Genomic DNA, 18,280 nt, shown 5'->3' on the forward strand with positions numbered 1-18,280 from the left:
CTGCTTTTAACACCTTGTCTGAATATAGGAGTAAAAATAAAAATAAAGCACCAAGATCTCACATGAAACTTTTGGAGATTTACAGGAAAGCAACAGAAACGTAACCACTTTTGCTTTTGTCTCTGGCATGCATTTTCATTAGCCCCTACTCTCACCCACATGTAAACAATTCTAGGAAGGTGTAAAGAACAACCCAAAGTGAGAAGCTTCTGAATCTGAGGTGAGTCCGATCCAGGGCTTTGGAGGCCTCCTCCATTCCACTGCTTCTTCCCGTTGTCCCTTATGATACAACTCATGAACCCTTAAAGGGTTTGTTTATTCTTAACCAGGTTACTATACGTTCCTTGGTGTCTCTTCCAGACAGACACTCTTCCTTCGGGGCACTCAGTTCATCATTCTTATACAATGAAATTTTTCCACAAGGACTCTAGTTGGAATCAAAATTGTGTAAAACGTTTCAAGTACAGACAGAAGCAACAGACTATGTCCACACTGGCCCTGCCTTGGCTCCCAGGAGCAAAGATTCTGAGATAAGCAACTCCGTTCATATTGAAACAAGTTTTTTTCTACCACAAACTTACACTAACACATCTAGCAACCTTCCATGCCCACAGTGAATAGTAAAAAAAAAAAAAAAAAAAAAAAAAATCTTAGAAACAATATTCTTATGACTGTTAATCTATTTTCTGTACTGTTTTGGTAGACATGGGAAGGGCAATATGTCAGCAGCTATACATACAATAATAAATAATCTAACAATACCACTGGGAATATGAAAACACTTCTCTTGGTATCCTCTTTGCCTATAAGGAGTTCTATGTAAGTACTCGGTGGATTTTAAAACAAAATCTGTAGGCTCAAAGGATACCAGGAGCCAGAGAGGTAAGGTCACACAAGTGACCAATAGGCCAAGGAGGAGGAGACACCAGCCTACGTAAAGAGGGCAGACCACAATGACCATCCAACTGTTGCTGTGAAGGAATATAGGCTCAATGAGGCGAAATCTTTTAATTTTTTTAAAGAAGCCAGAAATTTGGGTTTTTTAAAAAGATTCCCCATGTGAAGTGTTAGCAGCTTTTTTTTTTTTAATTAAACAGTGTGCAGGTTGTAAAAAGCATGTTATTTCATGAGCCACCAGTCTGTCATATCAACATATCTAAAAATCATTCATCATAGCTCCTCCACCTCTACCATCAGGGAGCAATTCTCTTGAATGCATCTGTGACAAAACCTAAAGAAGTCCCACAAAATTGTGCCCCATTGACCACCTTTGATAGGACTACTGTATCTATCTATGGCATCCCCAGTGTGTGAGAGATCAAGGTGAACTAGGTTAAGAATGCAGACAGGCTTTATAGAAAAGTGTCTGGCCTTCTGTAGACACCTGCACAGAATGCTATGGGGTGGGAAAAAGGCTGGAGTATATCTTACCACAATATACAGCTGGAACCCTAACAGCTTGGATCCCAGCTCCTGATCACACTGAGGGAAGGACTGATTCTTCCCTCAATAATTTATCTATGAACTCCTACGTGCCCTTGTCTAGGCTCCTAGCCCAGAGCCTGCCACTCAGTACTCTTACATTTCTGTGCTCTGCTCCAGAAGATGAAGAACAATGAGAAATTCACTTCTCCTTCTGCTCCTCCCCTCCTCCAGGTTTTCTCCAATACACATCATTACAGGCCTGGGGGTGCTCTGGTCAGCCACTCCTGTGAGGTGTTTCAGTGGACCTAGCTGAGGTTTTAGGGAGAAAGCAAGGTCTAGGCTTCAGATAAGGTGGATTAAGAGAGTCTCTGAGGTTTAAATATGGTCAAGCCCAGCTCCCTAGGGCTGAAGGTAAAATGGGGGTATAGAGAAGGCAGAAATCTAGCCACAAATGCATCACTAGCAACTTCCCTGGGTCAGAACTCTGGTAATCAGTGACAGGACAGGATCCAGTGAAGGAAAGTGAACTCAGATTCACAAGTAAGAATGGGAAGATAAGCATTTCTGTTACAGGAAGGACTGATCACACCAAAGAATGTTGAGGGGCGCCTGGAAGGCACAGGTGGTTAAGCATCCAACTCCCAACCTTGGCTCAGGCCGTCATCTCATGGTTCATTAGATCAAGCCCTGCATCAGGCTCTGCACTGACACTGCAGAGCCTGCTTGGAATTGTCTCTTTCTCTCCTCTCTCTGCCCCTCCTCTGCTCTCTCTTGCTCCCTCAAAATAAACTTAAAAAAAAAAAAAAAAAAAGCAAGGAATGTTGAAACATTACAATTTGCAGCTAAACCTTCAAGATCACCCAAGACCAGTTAGTGGAGTCTTGCTATTGTTTTATACATTCCTGCTGTCGCAGGTCAGCAGAAAAGTAGCTGGTAATAATACTGGTCAAAAAAGAGTAAGTTTTTCTAGAAAGATATTTTGACCTGTTAAAAGTTTCACCTTCCTTTGGTAAGGGAGAGAGAGGTCTCTGGGCTCTTCTGAAGTTTTCAAGTAAGAAGAAAAGATAACCACAATTATAAATGAAATGGTAAGTTGTCTAATTACCTGCAGGACTCATGAAAATGCTGAAAAGGTAAGACTTACTGAGTTCATTAAGACAGAGTGCATTATTGAGGAGTTGAATTTAGATGAAAAGAACAGATAACTGTGAAATAAAATTAACATAAAAAAGGTTTAGCAATTATTTTGTCACAGACGTTGAGCAAAACATGAAGACTTGATTTTTTTTTTTCCTGGCCAAAAAAAACTGAATGTTACAGAAAATATTAAAGGTTAGTAATCAAACACATCAGAATAAATCCCCAATTCTCTGAAGCCTTACAAGGTTGAAATGCCTGACTCATAAGTAATGTAAATGTTGGCTTTTTCAAATCGCTGGAATCCTTCATGAGGAGTTCACGCTACATGGGCAATTAGGCTTGATGTATAGAAATGGTGAAGTACTTGGGTTTTCTTGTTAACTCAAAAGCAACAAACTATAATTTACTCACTGTAGTGTCACAGTAAAAGTAGGTTGAGTTCCATTTTCTACTATTCTGGGCTAAAATTTTGGGGTACCTTAATAAATCAACAAATAATTTTCTCATCTTTAAGAATATTCCAGAAAGATTTCTAAAATATTGAAGAATATATATGTAATCTCCTGACCTGATTATTATGATGGGGACCTTGGGGTGTATATATAGGGAGGCGTTTTTAAAGACATCACATCAGTAATTTTAAAAAACTTTTCTATCATGAGTAATTAATACATAAAAGAATCTGTGTGACGCAAGGAGGGGCTTAATATTCTCAAGACTGACGGCTACGAGGATAGCATTTCGGGGGCTTAAAGTCTCCCTCCTCTGAACTACCTTCCATTCCCTGCTTCGCTCCTACCTCCAGTCTAGGAGGGTCTTTATACATTAGGGAATATCTATTTTTATTTTCTTCACCACGTGTGTTTGGCCTTTTTGAGAGAGCACATCTCTCTCACATCAGGAGCTCCGGAGACACAATAAGGAAAAAACCCCATCTAGAAAGGCAACCCTGATACAGCCCACAGGACTGTTGTGACCCCAGGCAGCGTCTCCACATCCAGAGCACACTTTATGTGTGAGGAGGATGTGCATATGAGTCGGCCTGCTCTGGGCTCCACAGGGCTTCCTTTGTGTGCTGTAACCGCTAATGTACCTGTCAGATGCTCCTAAGGGCTCCTCCTCTCCTAGTCCTGAGAGCTTCACTCTAACAGCTCTCCTCAGGCGGGGTTGACCCTTGTATCCTAACCCAATGGCCAACTATTAGCCGGTCCATCTTTGGCACTCGACTGGAAATGGTCACAGTATAAAGCCAAGGGGGAGTAACTGGGGAGTGGACAGTAAGGCTTTAAGCAAAAAAAACCCTTAAATAACAAATTTAGCCTTTCTCCTTCAAAAGGCAGCACACACATTCTTAAATTCCACATAATGCAGGGAGCACTGTTTCACTTTGTGCATCCTGACTCTTGAGCAAGTCCGACACTTTGAGAGCACAATTCCCAATATTATAATATAGGTTTTGTCATTCATTTCCTCCTTAATGGGAGAAGATCCACCGTTGACATGATGTTTGAGGTGATGACATGGAATCTGTTGCAGAATTTCTACTGGGAATTTTAAAGTCTGACAATAATAAGCCTGGCTTATAATGCAACGAGGCAAAGTCACTCTCAGAATAAAAAAGAGAGAAGGAGAGAGAGAACTTTTCTACATTTTTTTCAAATATATGGGCGAATAAGTTCAAAGAGGAACAGGAAGCTGATGCAAGAAGTGTATCGTCTGAAATACTGCAATTTTGTATGGTTGATTGGGGAGATCCTTGCTAGTCACAATGAGAATTGTATTTGTGAATTAGGAAACCCAGATTCATATTTTAATCATTTGAGAAAATGTTTTGCAGAAAGAAGAGATCAGAGATCTATGAGCCATTTCTTACCTAACTTCGCTTACTTACTCTATGCAGTCTAATATAAAAGATTAAAAGCATTTCTGTTAGACATATGATGCTCATTACTGAACAATTATTTTAGGATTCTTCCTACATCGCCCTGTTTTCTTTTCCACATTATAACAATATATTTGAGAAATGTCTGCCTACGTGTTTCTTCATAGATTTTTTTACGCCTGCCTATTCATAAATATCTAAATAATTAAAGAAAAAGATCTCACCATTAGCCTGGAAAGACGCGTCGCTTCCTTTGGTGTGTGTTATGTATAGAAGAAGTACTTCTAACCAGAAAATATTTTTCTAGCCTCACCTTTTGGGGGAAACTCTGTATTCACATCAAGTAATGCTGCAACAACTCCAGATAACAAGCACTCAAGCTCCTTCTGATTCTATTTTAAAAGAGATTGTTTTGACAGCTCTAATTGTGGCATACAGAAATGCCAGTCAGGTAGCTGAACTTGCAGTTCAAAGACTACCCTGCAGGACGGGAGCTATTAAATATTAAATGTGAGCATTAAGAACATCATACATTTTACATAGAATATTTTGGTTCCAACATGTTTTCCTCACTGAAATCATTGGTCAGTCCAATCCCTTGCTTCTATCTTCCCTGAATTATGCACTAGGCAAGGCATTTTCCTGTAGAAATCAGCAAGTTAACTGGAACAGCCTCTCTACAGGAAGGCCCTGTCAACATATATTACAGTCCTTTTTCTGAATTCTACTCTGATGATAATAAAGTGAAGGACGTTAAGAAAAGAAAATTAATTTTCTTTATAAGAAACATCTAATGGAGCTTTTATTCACTCCTGACAGAGATGCACCACATGTGGAGAGCAACATCCTGGGCTCGGGAGGAAAAATCAGATTCTATTCCCCATTCAAAGAGGAAGTGGATGTGATATGGTTTCTAAAATGATAAATTAAAGAATTAACGACCAGATCACAAGAATTGAAGCAAATATTTTAATCAAACAAGGTATTTAAAATATTACTATTGTGGTAGCCTTCCTTATAAAGATCCAGACAGGATTAAAGAATTTACTAAAAACTACTGATGCCCACCACTGTGATTAAGAGTATTCTGGGTTTTTTTGGTCCAGTAGACATTTATAACTATAAAAAGAGAATTAACTGGAGAATGAACTGGTGTACAAGCTGGCTTTTTTAAGAACAAGACTTGTTTTTTAGAAACAAGCATTTAGATCCTATAAATGTCCTATCAGTATCAAATTTTCCCATCTAAAATCCAAAATATTGGAAAACTCAAATAGTTAGATTTTTTTTATGTGCGTCAATATACTTAAGACAGTGCCTGACACCAACTAGGTGATAACTGTATTTGTTGAATGAATGATAAGGTGAATTAAAAAATGAAGAAAGTCAAGGTCTGCATGGTATATCTTTTTCCATCCTTTTAATTTTAACCTTGTCTTTGTCATGACTGGTGCTTCTTATAAAATGCATACAGTTGGGTCTAGCTTTACTAGTGATCACTAATGGTTAAGGAAATGCACATCAAAGCCACAATGAAATACCATGTCACACTTGCCAGAATGGCTATCATCAAGGGGACAAGAGAGAAGTGTTGTTGAGGATGTTGAGAAAAGGGAACCCTTCTACACAGTAGGTAGGAATGTAAAATGGTACAGCCATTATAGAAAACAGTATGGAAATTCCTCAAAAAAACTAACACATGACCCAGCAATCCCACTCCTGCATATATATCCAAAGAATTAAAATTGGAATGTCAAAGAGATAGCTGCACCCCATGTCACTGCAGCATTATTCACAACAGCCAAGATATGGAAACAACCTAGATAAAGCAAATGTGGTATGTGTGTGTATGTATACATATACATGTGTCCATACGTGTACATGTGTCCTTATGTGTATGTATACATATACATACCTGCAATGAAATATAACTTAGTCATAAAAAAGGAAATCCTGCCATTTACAAACAACATGAATAAACCCAGAGAACATTAGGCTATGTGAAATAAGCCAGAAAGAGAAAGACCAGAGAAGGGAGGAGGGATGGAAGTTACATCAATAACCAATCGCCACTGAATTAATCAATCATACCTATGTAATGAAGTCACCATAAAAATCCAAAAGGACAGGGTTCAGAGAGCTCCCAAGTTTGGAGATACAGGGAGAGTGGTGCACTCAGAGAGTAAGGAAGCTTCAAGCCTTTTGTCACATACCCTGCCCTAGGCATCTCTTCCATCTAGGTGGTAATCTAGTAAGTAAAATGTTTCTCTGAGTTCTGTGAGCAGCTCTAGGAAATGAATCAAACCTAAGGAAAGGATCGTTGGAAATTCCAATCTACAGCTGGTTGGTCAGAAGCACAGGTGGCAACTTGGACTTGAGATTGGTGTCTGAGGCAGCAGGTACAGGGGGAGGTCCTGTAGGACTGAGACCTTAATGTGTGGGATCATGTTACACCAACTCCAGGTAGTATCAAAACTGAGTTAAATTTGGTGGAACACCAGATCAGTGTCCACAGAGAACTGACTTAATTGCTTGGCAGTGTGGAAAGCACACACACACACAATGAACAAACCCTTGCACTCTATCTTTTAAAATTCATGGTCAGTCATCAACAGGGTGACTGTGTTACACTTTGCACATTACTGTGTCTCTTTACTGTTTTTCCAGTATCCCGTCCAACAGATGGAATGATCTTCATTTATATAATAAATTAGATGATCAACCCAATTATCCATTAACTCTCCCACCTTCTGAAGGTTTCCCTCACCATAACTACAACCTGCTGTCCCTTTGGGACACTGCTTCAATGGTAGCCCTCTCAAGGGGAGGCTGCTTTTCCTGTCACAGTTTCCTCTTTGATGGCCACTGTCACTTTCCATCCAACTCTCTTGCTCCCTCCTCCTTTTTCATTAAAAACCTCTACCCATCTGCAATGTATTATTTGACTTTATTACCTCTTAGCCTCCTCATTGACATCATCTATTAACCTCCACTCGCTTCCCCTCACTCATTGATGAATTCAATACCTACATTCCACCACTAGTTTTATCCTTGGAGACGTCCATATCCGAAAAGTTTCCCATCCAATTCTATAGCTTCTTGATTCTTTACCTCATTAAGACCTCCAATCAATGACCACACCAGTGTTTCAGTATCCATGGTCCAGATGTTCTTCTTCCTTCCTTATCCAGCCTAGAATCTATGGTCTAGCATTTTGACACACTACCTTACTTTTCTCTCCTTCCCCTGTGCTTATCTAACAACACCCCAATCCAATGGGGTACTTACTCGGGAACTACATACCACAGCAGAACATGGCACGTGCACACATACATAAATCACATAACCATCCTGACCAGATCTACTTCAAATTCATACTCACGTATCTGAAAGGGGCACACCACAATGCCAAACAATCCTACTGCCTCCTCTGGTAAATCCACTCTCTAGATAAATATTTCGTGTCTTCTCTCTCCATACATATATCTCAGTATCCCTCTTCATGCCTCCTTGAGAACTTTGCCACTTTCCTCACTATAAAAAATGCAATTAGATAAAAATTGTCTCTTTTTCCTTCAAACAAGTCTACCAGTCTACCAAGATAGCTATCGTTAATAACCCATATGTCTTTAAAAATTCTTCTCCTTTAATCCCTATGAACTATTAGTTTTCTGAAAAATTCCTTGGGTGCCTGGCTGGCTCAGTTGGTAAAGCACACAACTCTTGATCTCGGGGTTGTGAGTTCAAGCCCCACCACACTGGGTGTAGAGATTTCTTTTAAAAAAATAATGCCTTTTTAAAAAATCCCTTAGGAGGTTAGTATCCAAAATATATAAAGAATTTATACAACTCAACACCAAGAAATAATCCAATTAAAAAATGGGCGGAAGATAGGAACAGACATTTATCCAAAGAAGATATCTATATGGTCAACAGTCACACAAAAAGATGCTCAAACTCACTCATCATCAAAGAAAGGCAAGTGAAAACCATAATGAGATATCACCTCACACCTGTCAGAATGGCTAAAGTCAAAAACTCAAGAGTCTGGAGTGTCTATGTGGCTCAGTTGCTTAAGTGTCTGAATCTTGATTTCAGCTCAGGTCATGATCTCACTGTTGATGAAATCGAGCCTCACATTTGGCTCTACCCTGAAATGACAGAACCTCCTTAGGATTCATTCTTTCTCTCTCCCTCCCTCCCTCCCTCCCTCTGTCTCTCTCTCTCTCCCTGTCCCTCCTTCCCCTCTCTCTCCTCTCTCTCCCTCTCTCCCTCCCCTACTCATGCATGTGCACACACTCTCTCTCTCTCTGTCTCTTAAAATAAATAAAACATTTAAAAAACACACAAGAATCAACAGGTGTTCGTGAGGATGTAGAGAAAAAGGAACACTCATGCTCTCCTGGTGGGAACAGAAACTGATGCAGTCACTGGAGAAAACAGTGTGAAGATTCCTCAAAAAGTTAAAAACAGAACTATCTATGATCCAGTAATCATACCATCATTCTTTGGTATATAACCAAAGAATAAGAAAACACTAATTCGAAAAGATATATGCACAATTATGTTTACTGCAGCATTATTTACAATACCCAAATTATGGAAGCAGTCCAAGTGCCCATCGAATGATGAATAAAGAAGAGGTGGTGCGTGTGTGTGTGTGTGTGTGTGTGTGTGTGTGTGTGTGTGTATGGAATATTATTCAGCCATAAAAAAGAATGAAATCTTGCCATGTGCAACAACATGGATGGAGCTAAAGAGTATAATGCTAAGTAAAATAAGTCAGTCAGAAAAAAACAAATATCATATGATTTCACTCATATCTGAAATTTAAGAAACAAAACAAACAAAAAAGAAACAAGCCAAAAAACAGATTCTTAACTACAGAGAACAAACAGATGATTACCAGAGGGGAGGTGGGTGAAGGGATGGGTAAAATAGGTGATTGGGATTAAGAGTACACTTACCCTGCTGAGCACTGAGTAATGTATAGAATTGTTGAATCACTAAATTATAGACTTGAAACCAATATAACACTGTATGCTAATGATACTGGAATTAATTGAAAAAAAAAAAAAGCTACCTGAAGAATTATTTATGTGCTGCTTCCTTCTCATCATTTAGCACAGACCTGAATTTCATTTCCTCTAGCAAGGCCTTCCCCAACTGTGACTAAAGTCTCATCATACTCTATTCTAGGATGCTCTTCCATAGCAGTTATCAATATCTAAAATTATGTTATCATGATATGTCTCCAACAGCCACAACTTCAACTTCTCAGACACAGGGACTCTGTCATCCACATCACTCTAGCACCCAACACAGTGCCTGACACAGAGTAAAAGCTAAACAAAAATATCTACTAAATAAATAGTTTATTGGACTGATTAGTGAGAAATAAGAAGTAAACAAAGATCTACGAATACACATAAAAGACACAGATTACAGATACTTTTACTATATACTATTAAAACCTCTTATGGATGCCCAAGCCTATTTTGCTACTAATATCATCACGTCCATTATTCAAAATAATGGTAGGTGCATGCAGAGATGTATTACCCAACAGACCCTGTTCTTTAATGCTAGGAATAATTCATACATTTCAAATTAAATATTTATGATATTTTAATAATGATGTTATTGAGGATCACCAAGAAAATAAAACATAGCAATTATATTTTCAAAAACATTTCAAATAATGTTTGCTATCAACAAAAAATAGTAAAGCCATTATGCAAAACAACTATTGAGTCATTAGGAACTTAACTATTTCTTTTAAAGTGGAAATTAAATTTAACATTGCATTAATAATTAAGTGAATATTAGGTATTATAAATCACACATGTCTAGTTCTAAGTAAACACTATTATCATGTACCAAGAGTAAAGACATTAACAAACTCTCAAGCTAAAATAAGTACTAATACTCTTAAAAATAATAAAATCAATTAGCACAAATGAAAAATCAAAGTGACATCATAAACCATTTTTCCTACTTTAAGTTACTGAATAAACACTTCACAAATTAAAGGAACAATCAATTTGTTAATGCATTTTACCTTAAAAACATTCCTTATTTCAACTAATCTTTACTTTTACCTTATTCATTAAATGAATATTTTTCTTTTATATGAGACTATATATGTCACAGGTGAAAGTACCTGCCACATGGAATTTGCCACAAAGAATTTGAACGTATGAGAGTTCTGAGAGTTACTAACAAAATAAGTATTAAAATATGCTGTTAAAACATTTCTTTCATTTCCATAATATCAGATATTCCAGAAACAGGAAAAAGGTAAGCTTACATTTTAGATCCAGGTTTTTCATGTACATTTTAAAAATTTCTTCACTGATTTTATTAAGAAAAAGGCAACTTTAGAAGTAAAACTATTTAATAAATACAAAATGATAGGCAGTTATGTTTATAAAATCTGATGACCATATTGTAAATTATTGCCATTTTCATATCAACTAATGTTTCCCATAAAATTACATATAAAAAATGTAATAAGCGATTTTTCACCTTGTAAATAACATATGTGGAGAGAGATGACTAAATGCTATTAGTATGCAAAATCAGTGAGGAGTATGGGGTAATGACAAAAATCCTGAGGCAGACATACTTTTAAAAATGTTTCAAGGTTTCTTTAAAAAATTAAAAGTCGAACTACCATACAATCCAGAAATTCCAGTTCTGGGTATTTAACTGCAGAAAGCAACAACACTAATTTGAAAAGATACATGCACCCCTATGTTCACTGCAGCATTATTTGCAATAGCCAAATTACAGAAGCAGCCCAAGGGTCCATCAATGGATGAATGGATAAAGAAGATGTGGAATTATATAATGGAGTACTACTTAAGTCATAAAAAAGAACGAACTGTTGCCATTTGCAACAACAACATAAATGGACCTTGAAGATATTATACTAAATGAAATAAGCCAAACAACAAAAGACAAATACCATATGATATCACTTACCTATGGAATCTAAAAAGCAAACAAAACAAAACACAAAGAGAAAACAATGGTGGTTGCCAGAGGAGAGGGGGCTTGGGAAGTAGGCAAAATGGGTAGCTGTGTTCAAGAGATACAAACTTCCAGTTATAAAATAAGTAAGTCATGGGAATGTAATGTACAGCATAGTGACTATAGTCAATACTGTATTGCATATTTGAATGTTATCAAGAGAGTATATCGTAAAGTTCTCATCACAAGAAAAAAAGTTTATAATTTCATACGAAAACAAATGATAACTAGGCTTACTGTGATCATCTCATGGTGTATACAAATATCACTCAAATCACTAAAAACACGTGAAACTAATTAATGTTTTATGTCAATTATACTTCAATTAAAATAAGGGAATGAAGAAGAATGTTTTCATTTCTTAACGTACCTTTAAATAAGAGTAAACTATAATTTCTTATTCAAAGGCTACCTACCTCGGTTTTTTAAAAATTCTTACATTAAAAAGTTTCTTTAAAAAATTCTTACGTTGTTGATTCACGTGAACAATTATTGAAGACTAGTAAGTGATTACATGTTTCTCTAGTGTAGAGAAAGGGAGAGTAAGGGAGTAAGGGAGTAGAGTAAGGGAGACAAGTCAGCAGCACAGAGTAAGTGCCTGATTTTCTGCACAAATTTCAAAAATAAAATTGTAAGCTGTGAAGACTACTACATGATCTTTTTAAAAAAACCACTTATGCAAGGATACACAAATAATTTGTACACATTTAAAAAAAACACAACAGTAGACAGGATAAGGATACTAGAAAAGGAAAGAGGACAGGGAGAGTGAGGAGAAGGGAGAGGAGGAATCTGGGAAGAAGAAAGTATGAGGAGAAAGGAGGGGGAACATGGCAGCTGTAGTCGATAACACTGGACCGTATAACTGAAATCTGCCACAACAGTAGAACTTAAATGTTATCACACACACGAAAAAACATTTCTATGTGAGGTGATGGATGTGTTAACTTGATGGAGAGACTCCTTTTACAATGAATATGTATATCGTATCATCATGTTGTACATTTTAAACACCTCACAATTTTATTTGTCAATGATTCCTTAATAAAGCTAAAAAAAAAAAAAGAAAAAGAAAAAGGAAAGAGAATATATTAAGCAAATCCAGTAAATAAAAATTTGATTGAAAAATGTTAAGAGGTTGTGATTCATTCTATGCTATGGGACAATTAAATGCAAAGTTTCATTACATCTAAACCATAGTATTATTTACCTATAAAAAAATCCACTCACACTTATTTTTAAGGACTAAATCTACATAATAAAAGGCCCATTAGATAAAACTTTTGAGTTCACCTAGTCAAATCTAGTTTTTTTACTTAGGGCATCAACATTTACTTCTATACCAATGACAACTGTATCCAAGGGTCAACAATTTACTTTCCTGAAATTCATCAATATTCAATGGAAAGGATTCTTTAATAACACAATCACATTTTTTAAATAGCCAATTTAGGGCAAGTGGGAATATGTGATGAAGAAACTGAAGAAGTTATGAAGAAGTACTCTTCTATATAACTCATTAAGGTGAAGAGCTTGCTCCTTCTAAAATCTAATGCTACAGTAGTCACGGCTAAAGAAAGTTGGGTTTGAAGTCTTAAAATAGGGGGAACATAATTTTTCTTTCTTTTTTTTTTTTTTTTTAATGTTTATTCATTTCTGAAATACAGAGAGAGGCAGAGCGTGAACAGAGGAAAGGCTGAGAGAGAGAGGGAGGGAGACACAGGATCGGAAGCAGGCTCCAGGCGCTGAGCTGTCAGCACAGAGCCCAATGCGTGGTTCAAACCCACAAACCTTGAGATCATGACCTGAGCCGAAGCGGGACGCCCCGACTGACACCAAACTAACACTAACACTAACAGATTGACACTAACCGACTGAGCCACCCAGACACCCCAGAACATAATTTTTAATATAACTCTCATGTTTTCACCTGAGAAATCTTGCAAGCTAACCTAGGGAAATCTGCCAAGTACTGTGACTTGCTTCATTCAGTATAGCTCTCAACCCTTCATACTCAAGTACAAGAAAATGAAAATAACACCACTCATTATATGGTGATTTTCAACAACGTACTGTGCTAAATGCATAATCAATCACCTTGTGTATAAAGAAATACTACATTCTAAATTACGTGGTTCAAGTAACAATTCACAAAACAATACCCAACATCAAAGTGTAGTTCAAGTTTGTATGTAAAGACTACTATCAGCTATAAATCCCCCAAAAAATGGAACTAGTCCAGGCAAATCAAACAAATAAAAAGCATCTGAACTTAAAAGCCAACTAACACAATAAAAAAGTAACTTTTATTTATTTTTTTATTTTTTAAATGCTTATTTATTTTGAGAGCACATATGCACGAGCTGAGGAACAGGCAGAGAGAGAGGGAGAGAGAGAATCCAAAGTGGAGTCTGCACTGCAGTGCAGAGCCCTGCGTGGGACTCAGTCTCACCAACCACGAGATCATGACCTGAGCCAAAATGAGGAGCCTACACTCAACTGACTGAGCCACCCAAGTGCCCCCAAAAAAGTAACAACTTTTAAAAGCCAGGTTAAATTTTCAGTTAAAATCTTCACATAATACTACACATTATAAGTATTTTTAATAACTAAACCTACTAGTGATAGTTGTTTTTTTAATGTTTTATTTATTTTTGAGAGAGAAAGAGAGTGCAAGCTGACAGCAATGAGACTGATATGGGGCTCAAACTCACCAACTGTGAGATCGTGACCTGAGCTGAAGTTGGACACTCAACCGACTGAGCTACCGGGGCACTCCAATGGTTTTAAATGTTATCTAAAACTGCCTGATGAGAGCAAGTGACTAAAGAAGCATTGAATACCAGAGAGGAGTAAATGAAATAATCTTGTCAGGAGATCAGTAAGAAATAAAAAATTAATTAAGTAATTTAAGAAGTCAGTAAAATAATTTGGAAAACTATATAAACTTATTTTAAAAATGCTTATACATTTCCAAAAATACTAAATTTTAAGCTTTTGTAAGTGTTCAAAAATTACCCTAATTCTGTAGTTAAAAGATAAAGGTAGTAATTATTCTAAAAATCAATATAAATTAAAATACAATTTAAAGACTTATATGGGTCATATACAGGAATATCTTTTTTTAAAAGGCAATAATAGTGGATAAAAGAAATTTGCAAAATTTAATTTTAATCTGAAAACAATTACTGTAAGATTATTTTAACCCATTTGTTAGGAGACCATTATACATTATTATTACTATTTCTTTTCTATTATACCTAGATAGTCATTTGATAGTAGTGGGTAGCTCAGTTGGTTAAGCAACCAAGTCTTGATTTTGGCTTAGGTCATGATCTAAGTCGTGAGATCAAGTTCCACATCGAGCTTATCGTGGATGGAGCCTGCTGAGGATTCTCTTTCTCCACCTCCCTCTGCCCCTCCCCCACTCTCTCAAAATAAATAAACATTTTTTTAAATGAGCCAAACTGTGTTTTAATTTTTTAAAAAGTCAATAATACAGGATAGAAATCTAACTTTTGTTTAATATTTTAAAATATTTTCTACATAGTTTCCCCAAACATTTACTATCATTCTGACTAGCATTAAAGCTTTTAAGAAGGGCTTAATCTAGGTCAACAATAAAAATAAATAAATAAGAATGAAAATGGTCAGAAATAACCATTCATATATCATACATGCACATGTATTTATAACAAGATTACTTTTAGGTCGCACATTTAGTTTTTCCTTACAACTTGATACTGGATTCAAAAAACTCTAGAAGTCATAAATAAAGAAAACAAAGTCCCCTCTCCTTGCCAATATGGGTATACGACTGCAGTAGATTTAAGTTAGATACAAATATATATTACATACATGTCTCTACTAGTATATAAAATGTCAGTAAATATTTTTCCCAAAACGTTGGGGAAAATTTGCTCTCTGAAATTGAAAGTTTTTGTTCACGAAAAAATATTTAAATAGCCCCAGTTAGAAAAATATGTTGTTGAAATTATAGTTATATTCTATTTCAGTTGTTTCCATATGACTAGTTTATCACACTCAATAAGCCTTCTTGATGAATAAAATAAAAATGTGTGCTGTGTCAAAATTCCATGCACCTTTTTCAAAATTAGGGCTACTACACAAAGCAATCTACAGATTCATTGCAATCCATATTAAAATTCCAGAGGCATTTTTCAAAGATATAGAACAAACAATCCTGAAGTTCGTAAGGAGCCACAAAAGACCCCAAAAGCCAAAGCAATCCTGAGAAAGAAAAACAAAGGGGGAAGCATCATACTCCCTGATTTCAAACTGTACTACAAAGCTATAGTTATCAAAATAGTATGGTATTGGCATAAAAAAAAAAGACACAGAGATCCATCAAACACAATAGAGTCCAGAAATAAACCCACACATGTATGCTCAATTAATCTATAACAAAGGAGGCAAGAACATTTAATGGCAAAAGGACAGTCTTCAATAAATGATGTTGGGAAAACTGAAGAGCCACACGCAAAAGAATGAAACTGGACTGCTATCTTATGCCACTCACAAAATTAATTCAACATGGATTAAAGACGAGTGTAAAATGTGAAATCCATAAAACTAGAAAGAAAACAAAGGTGGCAAGCTCCTTGACATCAGCCTGGGCAATGATTTTTTAAATCAGGCACCAAAGGCAAATACAAAAAAAGCAAAACTAAACAAGTGAGGCCACATCAAACTAAAAAGTTTCTGCACAACAAAAAAAAAGCATCAATAAAGTGAAAAGGCAACCCCCAGGATGTGAGAAAATATTTGTATGTCAGATATTGATAAGAGGTTAATAACAAAAATAAAGGACTCCTACAATTCAACAGCAAACACACACATACACACACACACACACACACACACACACACAATTTGAATAAAAAGGGGGCAAAAAAATGGGCAGAGGAAGTGAACAAAACAGACTCTTTTCTAAAGAAGACATACAGATGGGCCATCAGGCATATGAGAAGATGCTCAATATCATTCATCATTAGGAAATGCAAATCAAAACCCCAAAGAACTGCCTCTTCACACCTGTTTGAACGGCTATAATGAAAAAGACAAGAAATAAAAAGGGACACAGATATGGAGAAAAGGGAACTATCATGCACTGTTGGTGGGAATGTAAATTGGTGCAGCCACAATGAAAAAAGGTATAGAGGTTCCTCAAAAAGTAAAAAATAGAATACCATTAAGATCCAGTAATTCCATTTCTGAATATTTATCCAAAGAAAACAAAAAGACTAACTTCAAAAGACGCACCTGTGTTAACTGCAGCATTATCTACAATAGCTAAGACATGGAAATAACCTAAATAGACATCGACGGATGAATAAAGAAAATGTGGTGTGTATATAGACAGTGGAATATCATTCAGCCATAAAAAAGAATGAAATCTTGCTATTTGCAACAACAGGGATGGACCTGGAGGGCATAATGGTAAGTGAAATAAGTCACACAGAGAAAGGTAATTATCATTTGATATCACTTATGTGGAATCTTAAAAAAAAGAAAAGGAAAGAAAAAAAAAAAAAAACCACAAGCTCACAGATACAGAGAACAGGCTGGTGGCTGTGGGGTGGGCAAAATGGGTGAATGGGGTCAAAAGGAACAAACTTCCAGTTATAAAATAAATACCTCATGGAGATGTACTATAAAGCATGGTGACTGTAGTTAATAATTCTGCAAAATTACAAATACCATATATTAGAAAGTTGCTAAGAAAGTTTATCTTAAAAGTTCTTATCAGAAGAAAAAATCTTTTAAGTACGTATGAGGGATGTTAGGTAGACTTATCATACAATGATTATTTTTGCAATGTATATAAATATCAAATCATTATGGTGAACACCTGAAACTAATATAATCTTACGTTCCAAGTATACCCTAATACAACAAAACTGGGGCAATTAATAGTAACACTTAAATCATAATAGCTGAGTTCAAGTTTAGTACCTAAGTAATTTATTTAGTTCCCTTATTCTGCTATATTATTCTATGGAAAAAATAAATTCAATCTAAACTACTTGGTGATCATTATTACTTCAAACTATAAAGTTTATGTACAATATTGCATATTGACATAAGTATCCTCTATTATATATACCTAATTATCTATTAACATTCATGAAAACAATAGTGTCCCAATCAGGTACAATAATTTCTTTCCATTTTACATAAAAAAACAAAAAACAAAAAAAAACAAAAAAACCTTCTAACCTCGCTCAAGAACTAATTTCAAACACATTCCAAACTATGGATCTGGAAAAATGTATTAGAGGCACATTTTTTTTTTTTTAAACAAACTCAGTATGAAACCTTGGTTTTTACTGGGTCAGCGAAATTTTTTTTTGTTTGCTTTTTTATGGCTATTTGGTTGACTTCCTTCTGCTGGGCAAGTTGAGCATGCAACTCTCACTCTAGACAGTCAAAAACCCACAGACTTAAATTTTCTGAAAACTTCACCTGGTTTTATCAGCGGAAGACACCATAACTAGCACCATGGAACAACAGTACTAAATTTTAACACTGTTCATTAACAGTTCCATTTTCCTGAGCTTGCGTTTGTTCTTTGGCATTGGCTTAGGATATAATCCATTTTTCAGAAGGTGTTCCTTGCTGAGGCGAATTTGAGCACCATGCTGCAGCTGGAAAGAGCACAAAGCTTGAAGAGGGCGAAGCAAAGTCTGTGAAGATAAAAAAAAGATACTAAAATAGGGTCTGTAACAAATCATCATATTCTATTTAACTTTTTCTTCAGAAACAGGGATTATTATG

General features: G+C 36.1%; 1 protein-coding gene across 3 annotated transcripts in view; it reads right to left on the reverse strand.

Annotated features, from left to right (window-relative positions):
• DTWD2 (DTW domain containing 2) overlaps positions 1 to 18,280 on the reverse strand; it is a 372,028-nt gene that overhangs the window by 247,403 nt on the left and 106,345 nt on the right. For all 3 annotated transcript variants that reach the window (XM_042982627.1, XM_042982630.1, XM_042982628.1), the window contains exon 6: positions 17,969 to 18,189. In XM_042982627.1, coding sequence (XP_042838561.1) covers positions 18,019 to 18,189 — 171 coding nt within the window. In that variant the 3' untranslated portion in view covers positions 17,969 to 18,018. The remainder of the gene's footprint in view (positions 1 to 17,968; positions 18,190 to 18,280) is intronic.

This window comes from Panthera tigris, chromosome A1 (genome assembly GCF_018350195.1).
Source record: "Panthera tigris isolate Pti1 chromosome A1, P.tigris_Pti1_mat1.1, whole genome shotgun sequence".
Classification (NCBI taxonomy): Eukaryota; Metazoa; Chordata; class Mammalia; order Carnivora; family Felidae; genus Panthera; species Panthera tigris.